Source organism: Phascolarctos cinereus, unplaced genomic scaffold (genome assembly GCF_003287225.1).
Source record: "Phascolarctos cinereus isolate Bilbo 61053 unplaced genomic scaffold, phaCin_HiC Scaffold_3;HRSCAF=262, whole genome shotgun sequence".
NCBI classification, from domain to species: Eukaryota; Metazoa; Chordata; class Mammalia; order Diprotodontia; family Phascolarctidae; genus Phascolarctos; species Phascolarctos cinereus.
In genome coordinates, this window is record NW_027555736.1 from 74,650,977 (window position 1) to 74,662,420 (window position 11,444).

General features: G+C 48.1%; 1 protein-coding gene across 2 annotated transcripts in view; it reads left to right on the plus strand.

The window, feature by feature from the left end:
• The window catches only part of SLIT1 (slit guidance ligand 1), a 241,731-nt gene extending 235,659 nt beyond the window's left edge, over positions 1–6,072 (plus strand). The window contains exons 32-38 of one of the 2 annotated variants that reach the window (XM_020997034.2): positions 1,435–1,672; positions 1,840–1,970; positions 2,495–2,649; positions 3,613–3,901; positions 4,486–4,697; positions 4,974–5,057; positions 5,795–6,072. In XM_020997034.2, the coding sequence (XP_020852693.1) occupies positions 1,435–1,672; positions 1,840–1,970; positions 2,495–2,649; positions 3,613–3,901; positions 4,486–4,697; positions 4,974–5,057; positions 5,795–6,033 (1,348 nt within the window). In that variant the 3' untranslated portion in view covers positions 6,034–6,072. The remainder of the gene's footprint in view (positions 1–1,434; positions 1,673–1,839; positions 1,971–2,494; positions 2,650–3,612; positions 3,902–4,485; positions 4,698–4,973; positions 5,058–5,794) is intronic. The other variant, XM_020997035.2, reaches the window with a different exon arrangement.
• The last annotated feature ends 5,372 nt before the right edge of the window (positions 6,073–11,444 follow it).

Genomic DNA, 11,444 nt, shown 5'->3' on the forward strand with positions numbered 1-11,444 from the left:
CACAGACCTCCTTTCTGTAGTTCAGCTGCTCTTCCCATCTTCATTTCCTTCAGCACCGTTTATACTTCCTCATGCAGTACACTGGGACTGTGCTGTTGAGTCTAAATGTGGTGGCTTCACTGTCATTGATGGAGTAAAGAGTTTCTTATAGAAATTTTGCTGAATCTTTTCTATTATTTTGTCTCCCCCTCCCCCATCCCCTTCAAGTTTCATCCTTAAGTACTCTTGAGACAATTTAACTTACTCTCGCCAAGCTTTCTGTGAAATTGTTTCTTACTGTTTTATAAGGTGGCAATTGCTCGTTATCTTCCACTGCCCTTCTTCTTGGATTTTAAGAACAAATTTATATTCTGATTCAGTTGTGCCCTTAGCTGCCATATCTCTTTCTCTGCTCTGCAAAGAAGTCATGTATCTGAAGCTAAGATGGTTTCTTTTTGTGATTAATTTACATCAAACTTCCTTAGGAAATTGTAATAGTCTATATGTCTCTTTTTTTGATTAGTTTTCCATTTTTCAACGTCAACAGCTTGCTCAAATAGATCAGGTTAGTGCTGCCTCAGTGGGATACCATACCTTGTCATTATTCATCTAACTTGTCCTGGTTTTAATCTTTTGCTTTAACAAGTCATTGGTTTGACTGTGCACCAATAGCTCATTTGGAAATGACTTCCACTGGTAATCAAATAATTTCCTGTCTATTAAAATATAAACATTTTCACTTTTTGTGATGTTATTTGGTTCTTACCATGCACCTCTCAACTCTGTTTTGGGGGGGAAATTTATATGTAGGATAAAGGCCTTTATAAAGTCTGCAAGCCTTTTGCCTCTTTTGTTTCTTGCTTCTGGGTCCTATTTTCCAACCTGTTTTCACTACTCTTTGCTCTCTTTGCACTGACTTTACCAAGTATTAAAATATATGTTGGTTTAATTTGGAAGATCTTCTCAAGTTCCTCACAGAATTTCTCTATTTAAGATGTGGGAACATAGTCTACAAGTATCTTTATGGCAGACACAAGACAAATGCTTTTTCTTTTCTTGTCTCTTAATTCTTTTTAGTTCTGACTCCTTCAAGGTTCAACGTAAGATCATTAACTCTTTTTGTATATGTATTTGTTTGTTTCTGTTAATAGCTGTTAAGTTTACAATAATTTTTAAACCCAACAAATGATAGAATTAGGAGTTCCAAAGGACACAGTGGACATGGCAGTTAATAGAATGAGCTCCACTGGACAAAGGCTGTGTAGGTCCCTGGGGGTCAACATTTACTAAATACTTAATTGAATTTCATTGAAAATAGGGACAGGGCTCAGGTGACTAGTAATGAGTGTGTACTGGGAGAAGGGCTACAGGATGAAACAGGATAGGCCTCGTGCCTAAGACATTGGGTCACTGTTTCCGACCTAGTTTTTCTCTTCCCTTTTCTTTTTGTCCCAGTGGGCAACTATGTGAGATGGCCTCCCAGCCCCTAATGCCACTGAGCTCTTGTGAGGGAGCCGAATGCCAGAATGGTGCCAACTGTGTGGATCTGGGTAACAGGCCCGTATGTCAGTGTCTGCCAGGCTTTGGTGGTCCTGAGTGTGAGAAGCTTCTAAGTGTCAACTTTGTGGACAGAGACACATACCTACAGTTCACCGACTTGCAAAACTGGCCCCGGGCCAATATTACACTACAGGTACAGTGAGATGAGGGGCCTGGATGTGGGGGAGGAGAGCTGGGGCGATGCATGAAGAAGAAAGCCCTTAGATGGGGAGGGTGCTGCTTGGCAAGGGCCCCAAGGGAGCCCACTCCTACCTACTTCCCACATGCAGTTGGCAAGGGCATCTTCCCCCACCTCCACAGGTCGCCACAGCAGAAGACAACGGAATCCTGTTGTACAATGGGGACAATGACCACATCGCCGTAGAGCTGTACCAGGGGCATGTGAGGGTCAGCTATGACCCAGGCAGTTACCCCAGCTCTGCCATCTACAGGTAGCTCCTCCTTCGCCCTAGTTGCTCACCCTTATGGGCTGGGGTAGGGCATTTGCTACATGGTCTCCATAATTATAACTGCTATTCTTAGCAGAGGAGATGAATCCGTGGAGGTCCATGAGCCAGAGTCCCTGCCACTATTTTGTTTCCAACCTTCCAATTCAGAGTCTGCTTCAGAAAGAAGGCTCTGAGGGTTCCTCACCTTGGTGAGGGCTCTGGGTTAAGCATGTGTGGCAAGGGGAAGGGAAGCCTCTGCAAGACAGGGACACCCTTGACATGCCTTCCCTAAGGAGGGTAGATGAGAGGTCTATCACCGAGTCACATTGAAACCCCACTGTCCTCTTCCTGTGAGGCTATTTGTTTGTAAGGTGCTTTGAGATCCTTAGGAGAACAATGATCCAAGCTGCTGCTGTAGTAGCACCACATCTCTGGAGGAACAGATGCTGATGTTCTCCTGTGGCAAGAATGGTCTGTGACTGAAGCCCCTGACCCACAGCGGGGGGTGCTACCTTGTCTCCTTCTAGCACCGAGACCATCAATGATGGCCAGTTCCACACAGTCGAACTTGTCACCTTTGACCAGATGGTGAATCTCTCCATTGATGGTGGCAGCCCCATGACCATGGACAACTTTGGCAAACACTACACCCTCAACAGTGAGGCCCCACTCTACGTGGGAGGTGAGACCCCAAGGAAGGAGCAGGGCTTTTTACCCAGCCTTATTGACAGGACCCTTCCATTCATTTTGGGTCAGAGGAAGCTTTGGTGTGGTCACTGTAGTCTTGGGAAGTCCCAGGGCTCTATGATGACCTTATCCATCCCCCAGTCTGGAGGTTCCTAGGCTTGTGGGTCAGTTTTAAAATGATTTGGAGGTTGGGATCTGGTCTTGCATAGAAGCTGATAATCTAAGCCCTTTCTAGTGTGGATTAATTTAAGACCAAGATTAGCCCCTCTAAGTTCCTGTAGACTGGGCATCAGCTAAAGCCTGCCGTGGTACTCCTCACCCACATCTACTCTGTCTCAGGACTGTAGTTCTGAGTTTAGAACTAGCCTTGCCTTTGGGTACTGGGGGATGTGGGGCTGGGATGGAGGCTCAAGGTCACAAAGGCATCTTTCTGTGTCCCCCTTCTTCGCCCTCTGCCTTGGGGCTCCAGAATAAAAGTTTACTCCAATATTGGCATAAACAAAATGCCACACAGGAGAGGGCTAGATGAAAGGGTGTCCTAGCCCAACTCTCAGTTGCTGCTGCATGTGTGGGGACTCTGTGAAGGTGAAAGTTGGCATCACTGAAGAGAGGCATCTCTCAGCCTGGGCTGAGAGGGCGGCCAGGCCACGAGACCAGATCCTCCTAAGCCTTCTTTCTCTTGGCCAGTGACAGCCTTGAGGGAGGCTAAGAAGAGAGGCCTACACATTCCACCCCACAGGGGTGCAGGGACCTACTTACAAGTTCTGGGTAGACAAGGGACTAGCCAGAAATGGGGAAACAGGAGAAAAGTGGCCAAGATAAGACCTATTGGTGGAATGGGAGGAGATGCAGACTTGATTCCTTATCCCTAATAAAGTCCCTCCGATGGATGTACCTGGGATAGTGCCCCGTCCAGGGCTTCTCCTAGGGCTCACGCAAGCTCTGCTCCTGGCCGCAGGGATGCCTGTTGATGTGAACTCAGCTGCCTTCCGGCTGTGGCAGATCCTCAATGGTACCAGCTTCCACGGCTGCATACGCAACCTGTACATCAACAATGAGCTACAAGACTTCACCAAGACGCAGATGAAGCCAGGCGTGGTGCCAGGCTGTGAGCCATGCCGCAAGCTGTACTGTCTCCATGGCATCTGCCAGCCCAATGCTGCCCAGGGGCCTGTCTGCCACTGTGAGCCAGGCTGGGGAGGTCCCCACTGCGATCAGCAACTCAGCAACCCCTGCCAGGGGCACAAGTGAGTGAGCCCCCATGAACCTTCTCTCCTTGCTTGAGGGAGAAAGTCAGCCGCTGCCTGCTGACACGCTAGCCCAGGAAAAGAGCAACAGAAGTGGGGTAGAGAGGGAAGGTGTAAGGCAGGGATGGGACAGGAAGGATGCTGAAGAAAACCATCCTCCCCAAAGCCTGCTTGTCCAGGTGATACTCCTCATGTGATAAAAAGGTCTCCTGGAGTCCTAAGGGAACACATGCCCCTGCCCCTCATGGCCTCAGCTCTCCAGGACCTAGCAAGAGGGACCTTGGACATGGGGTCTTGTCTTCTCTAGGAAAGCCTAGAGATTGCTGGCAAAAAAGGTCCTTTTCCTAGATTGGGGATAGCAAAGGGCAGTCCGGATTTTGAAAGGCACGGATCCTCTCTTTCCTGTGGCTACTGTCAGAATTCAGCTGCTGCCGGGATGAGGAGTGAGAGGGGTGACAGGTCTGAGAATGTGGTGTGGACACAATTGGGGCAGTGACTTACGTTTATTGCCTTCTGAACACAGAACTCCCACCTCGGTTTCATTCTACCAGTTTAGGTGGGGTCTTCTGCTCTGTCCCCTCTAGGTGTGGACATGGGACCTGCGCGCCCCTGGATGCCCTGTCCTATAGCTGCCAGTGCCAGGACGGGTACAAAGGAGCTCTATGCAACCAGCCAGGGGAGCCGCCCGATCCCTGCGAGAACCTTCATTGTCTACATGGGCGCTGCCAGATTTCCATGGAGGGGGCCGCACACTGTGTGTGCGACGGTGGCTTTGCTGGGGAGCTGTGTGAGCAAGGTCAGGGGCCCCCATCCTAATTCACCCTTTCCCTGAAAGCCCTTGCTCCTCAGCTCATGCTGTATTTCCTAGACTGCCTTTTTCCTAAGCCCAGTGTCCCCTCTCTTTCCCCTCCCTTCTGGGTACCAATCCCCACATTTCTCCAATGAGAGAACTGCCTCAGCATTTTTACTGGTTCCCCGACCTGGCTACGCCTCCTGGCTGCCCCATATCTAGTGAGGAGCGAGAGCCTCCCTGTGGCCTTCTGAAATGAAATGCTCCTCCACTCACTCTCAGTGCAACCAGAAGAATGGCGTCTCTCTCCAAGTCTGCATGGTGTCTCCTCTTCTCCAGGGAATACTCCCAGCCTAGAGCATCCTGGTAAAAAAAAAAAAAGTCCTTTTCCTATCCCCCATCTCTTCCCTGTGCCTGGAAGTGGGGAATAGCCAAGGGAGGCCCAGGTTTTTAAAGGCATGGATCCTATTCCTTTCCCCGGCTTTTGCTGAGATAAGGAATTGGGGGGTGGGGTAGGGGTGGGGGAATGGAGGTGAGGAGGTGGCATGGATAGAATTAGGGCAATAAGATGAACACTGGATTTAGAGTAAAGGACCTGGGTTTTAATCTCAGCTCTGCTACTTGCTGCTTGTGTGATCTTGGGTAAAGATCTTCCAGGCCTTTGGCCTCCTATTATATGAAAATTAAGGGTTTGGGCCCTTCCAAGTGGAAACCCCGTCTCTGACTTCCACTGCCCCTTTTAGTCACTGCGGTGCAGTGGAAAGAGGATTGCATTTGAAGAAAGAAGACCTGGGTTTGATTCCCAGCTCTTACTTCTTGTATGTGACTGCACAGGTCACTTACACTCTCTAGGGCCTCAGTTTCTTCACCCACAAAACCAGGAGACTGGACTAAATCACCTCTAAGGTCATTTCCTGTTCAAAAATCTGTGATTCTAAGAATCATAAGACTTTTAGAGGGAGGAAGGAATTAGGGAAGGGAAGCCCACCAGCCGTGGGAAGCTGGATACAAGGACACTTGGTAAGCTGATCTACTTCGCACCTCCACAAACTGCTCTAAAGAAGGCATGTGACCCTGTGCCTTTCTCTTGGTGTTTCACTCAGAGTCCGAGTGCCAGGGGGACCCTGTTCGGGATTTTCATCAGGTCCAGAGGGGCTATGCTATCTGCCAGACCACCCGCCCGCTGTCCTGGGTCGAGTGTCGAGGCTCCTGCCTGGGCCAGGGCTGCTGCACGGGGCTGCGGATGAAACGGAGGAGATTCACCTTCGAATGCAGCGATGGGTCCTCATTTGTGGAGGAGGTGGAAAAGGCCATCAAGTGTGGCTGCGCCCGCTGCATGTAGCACCAGAAAGGCCCAAATCTGGGCTGACGGTGGGGGAGGGCGGGCTGGGAACACGGGGGAGGGAGGGAGGGGTAGGGTGGGGTGGGGAACAGCCACAGCGAGGACAGACATGCCAGGATGTGGATGGTCAGTGCAGCAAGGACAGGTGTGGACGGCGGACTGGAGGAGGCGTGGCAACATACACAACTGCGCCGAGATCTGGAGACGGCAGAGCCACGTGGCAGGAACCACAGCCATTGAAGTGGGGGAAGGAAAACGAGGTTAACTGCCCGTGGGCAGAACCTGGTGCGGATAATTTTTTTCCCGCTTTTTGAAGCTCAAAACAAAATGGCAGCTGTGGGCATTGGGGCCGGGCTGAGCTGCTCTGTGTTGTCCGCTTGCCCTCTTCCTGGGGCCAGCTCGAAGTGCCTTGCACATAGTAGGCGCTCAATAAATATTTGTTGAATGAACGAATGAGTGAGTGAGGTTAGGGGAGGGGCAGATCCTTTGCCCAAGGCCTTTCCTGCCACTTGCCCAAGCTACTCAACCTGGGTCGAACCTACCCACCTGCGCTCAAGTCTTTCTTCCTCTCTGCCCGTGCCTAGGGCACGGGCAGAGGCACAGCGTTGGCCGCATGGCACTGGAGCCTAGATGGGCTCAACACCTCTGCCGGCTGCCAGATCCCAGAACCAAAGCCAGTTCGGGAGCATGGTTCCTGGCTGTTTGCACCGGGCTCCTGCACGATGCCTGTGCCAGAGAGGATGTCTTCGGGGGCTCACAGACTTAATTTACAATGGCGCTGATTTGGATGGTTCATCCAGCCACCCTCCCCGCTGTGGGGATCTGGCCACCTCGGCTCCACTGGAGTGCAGAGGCAGCAGCACTGAGGACTTCTGAAAATTCAGCATCTCTTCCTGATCTCCGGCTGACACGGGGCATCCGGCAAACATAAACACAAAAGCAGATGCCACTGAACGGTCCTAGAAACTGGTGGAGACCCGTTTGTGTCCAGGCATGGGGGGTGGGAGGGAGGTGTGGTTGGGGAGAAACAAATTCCTGTTAGTTCTTCCCCTTCCCATGCTTCCCATGCAAAAGCAACACCTTCATCCTTCCGATGAGGCAGGTTTTGGCTGCAGAACAGCCTCGTCCCACAGCTCACTCCCCAGCATTCTTCACTGAGAAGGGGAAACAGACACCTCCTTTAGCTCTTAGAGGGGAGCCTATTTCATAAGGCTAGAGACTGAAACGGGCAACAAGCTAAGAGAGGGTAATATGTCGGGGTGAGGAGGGGATAGTCCTTGGGGCCACAGCTATGAAACCGGGGATAGCAAGTCACTCTTAAAAAAGTGGTCCAGGAAAATCTGTCTTTCCAAGGGTAAATATCCAAGAGTTTACTGAGTCCCATAAGTGCTAACATTTAGGGAATGATTTCTGAGTTGTGCAGAGGGGGCAGAGGAAGGCAGAAGCCTTTACTTTGGCTGTAGAAATGGGCTCCTGGAGAAAAGTCAAGATCTTGGTCAGACTGGAGATGACTGCCTTCTTCCTCTTTGTCCCCTCAACTTGCCCTCCCCAGTCCCAGCAGGAGACAAGATCTCACTGAGTCACTGGCCAGAGTAAGAGACATGAATAAGGCTCTGTGCATGGGCTCAATTCATCTCGCCAAACCAAGTTCATTCCTGGGATGCATTCTGGGCAGCTCATTCACTACAAACACTCTGACCAGTGCAGAATAATGGAATGGTAACTGGATTCAGAATCAGATGACCTGGGTTCTACTCTTAGCTCTGTTGATAACTTGATGTGTGACTTTGGGCATGTCATTTCAGAGCCATTTCCTCACCTGTACAATGAGTCTTTTATAGAAGATAATAATCTAAGGCCCCTTTCAGATCTAGGATTCTAATTCTCTGACTAGGTCCCAGTGTTTAGATCAACATTTTTCAGCTTTGGTCACAACCTTCTAGGTTTCTAGGGTTAGGGCCTATGGATAAATAGATCACTCTGCTAAGGCACAAGTGGTACTGGTGGCTCTAGTCCAAGTAGGCTAGGAGGGTCCAAGAGATGAACTATTTTGAGGGTGAACTCAGTGAGCCTTTCATCGCCGAGCTATGTAGGACGGTTTAGGATGGAAGCTGGGAAAAAACAATCCCTTGAATTGGAAAACACTTACCAAATAAAAATCCAAATGTTAACCAACAAGTATTTATTAAGCACTGTGCTGGGCACGGTGAATGAGAGGGATACAGAGAAGCTGAAGGTGTAATCCCTGACTTTAAATAGCCTACATTTAGTCTGACTGTAAAACAGTGTGGTGTGGATTATAAAGACTGTTTGTCAGGGTTGGGAGGAGAGATACTCATCAAGGTATGAATGAGTTGGAGAAGGCTTCAGCAGAGGAGATGGCCTCAATGGCTCCAATCATAGACCACTAGGATGTGATTACCAGACATCAGAGTATTAAAAGGAAGGCAGCTGAAGGTGGAAATGGAGTGTGTGAGGGGCCACAATTAAGACTCACTAAATTGTTGACCATCCACAAATAAAAATTCCACTTGTAAATGGAATGGAATTATGAATTTAAGTATTATGAAATTTAAAATAAACATGAAATCTCATTCTTTTATTACAAAACACCAGCTTGGCTAGAGGGGCCAAGGGGTGGGGGTGGGAAGCCATGGCCTCCTTTTGCCAGATTATCTGAGATCCTCTCTAGATGTCATTACAACAGGGGTCCTTAACTTGGGGCCCATGAATTTGTTTAAAAAAAATTTTTGATAACTGCATTTCAGTGGAATTGGTTTCCTTTGTCTGCTATGTATTTTACTTTACATATTTAAAAACATTATTCTGAGGAGTCCATGACATAAAAAAGGCTAAGAACCTCAGACTTAGAGGAAGCTTTTGGTGGGGAGGGCAGGAATATAATAAGGTTGGGGACTTGATTCTCTTATAGTGAAAGGCCCAGCACTTCTGTGGCTTGCAAACTCTTCTGTCCCAAAGCTGGTCTTGAGCTCTCAGATGATAATGTTGAAGGGGTGTCGCATTATTCCTTCCCTCTCCACCCCCACTGGCTCTGGCTTGTCTCTCAGCTCTGCAGCGCCCACTGTAGAAGGTCCTGGAGCTATCTCTTGGGAAAGAAAGGCGTTCAGGGGATCTCTAGCCTCTGCACGATGCAGAAATTTACACACTGGGGATATCTTCACATTGTCAGAAGCCTGTTTTAGCCTCACGTGTCAAAATGCTCTTTTCCCTCATGGGCAGGCATAGCTAGCTTCCAGCGAGCAGGAGCTGGGTTTCTCTTTTTAAAAAAATTTCTTCAAGGCATTACCTTCTTATCCCATAGCATCTTGGGAAGCCACTGGAAGTGGACAGAAAACAAGGTGCTCTACTACAGCAACATCAAAGGCCTACTAAACCTCTCCTTTCTAAAAGGGAATGAAAAGTGGAGGAAAAAAAAATCTTAGGAGGTCTATTAATCCCAAGAAAACTCAACTCTCAACAGTTAATGTACACTAAGGAATCTCCTTCCCCATCTCCCAAAAACCTCCAACACATGCCACCTGATAGGCCCTGGTGGAAAAAAGACATCAGCTGTCAGCCCTATGCTGTAGGACACCCAGGGCAACATGAGGACAGCCAAGGACCAAAGCAATGATTTCTGTTCCTCCTCCAGTTTCTCCTAGGGCATTGCCTCCTTCTCACCTGGCTGCCTAGACCATCACTGGGCTTCCTTAAGAGCGACTATGATAGCTCCAAAAGAACAAGCCCTGATGTGGAAACCTATTCCGGATACGAGGGCAGGGGGCGGTCAACAGGCTTGCATTGCATTCCTGACCATTTCCTTGCCTAACAAGTGGAATCCCACCCTCATCTTGGGTTTTCCCATAGCGACTGAGGCCAGCTGTGTAAGACATCAGCCCCCCCACACTCGACAACCCATGCGAGAACTTGGCCGTCGCTTTTTGCTTTATATCTGGCCACTGTATGAACAAGCTGCTTTCAGCTAAACTGTTATTAAAGGAGAATAGGGAAGAGAAAAGGTTCAGGGGCCACTGAAAAAGGAAAACGTCACAAAATTCCCCACGAAAAGCAGTAGGAAACAGAAAAGGCTGGACCTCCTGCCTTTTTTTTTGGCCTGTTGTAGCTTGAAGGAATCTTTTTATACAGAATACTTAGAGATTCTAATATATATTTGTATTTCACTTTGTTATAGCAATTTTATATGTTAAGGGTAAAAACAGTGCTTTGGTTTGGGTTTCAGAAGCTCTGCAACAGCAACATTGTTTGAGGGTTTCTTTAGCTGGTTAGCGATGGGCCAGTGAGGGAGCCAGCAATGGTCCTTTGTCTCAGACCACATCTGACATGGTCTGTGCTGCCTTCCACGTGAACACGACGTGAATTCATTCAGAGATTATGGACTGCTGGTCTCTTTTTCACTGCTGCCTACTGCTATTGGGCTGCTTCCTATTCAACTAGGAGTAGCCTGGACTTCTGTCCCTGTCTAGATAACACCATGAATTGGGCATGGCGCTGGGATTCAGAAAACAGGGCTCTGGACCTGGTTTCCCAAGCTGGTGAAGGAGGGGGGAACATTCCTCCTAAGATGGGAGGGAGCCAGGAAACAAACACACACTTATGCTCTCTGAAGAATGTAAAGGATGGGCTTTACCATAGAGACTTGGGACAGTTCTCTCCCCACTTTTTCTAATTTCACATGTTCTCCATGTGGGTGTACATATAATAGACCTCAGACTACGGATAAAGACTATGATCTTTTCCACAGTCGGCACAACTTCTAGAGTACTAAAATAACCACTTGCATCCTCTAACTATCCCCGCTTTAAGATGTGAGAATATTCTGGACCGGTGGCAGCCAAAGAACTTAATACTCAAAAATTTATTTCTCTTTTCTCTCCACACAGAATCACACAATTATTAGGACTGTTGAATGCCCGAGCCTTTAGCTTGGACATGACTATACTCACAAAAATATTGCATAAGGGTGAGCTCAATTAAGTCCTACAAACCAAAAGTATGCTGTTGACTTTGAGTCTATGTTATAGCTTATTATAATGCTCACATGACAATTTCTCAGTGGTACTCATTTCACTTCTACAGCAGACACTGAGTAAAACCACTTTTTAGTCATCAGCACTTTAGAATTAGTATACTGAGACCACCAAATAGACAGTAAATCCAGCCAATAGTTTTACTTTAAAAGAACACGCTATACAATAAAATTAATGTCTATCTAAGGGAATGAATTACCCCAATGGGTAAATATGATGGCCCAAGGTTGTTAGCAAGAAGCGATCTGCAGGATACCATGTGATTCAGGGTTTTTTTTGAGGGGTAAACATTTTAGATTTAGATATTAGGCTCCTTTGGGTTCATCAAATCCACAACTCACCCTTTGTGCTGATATGGATTTC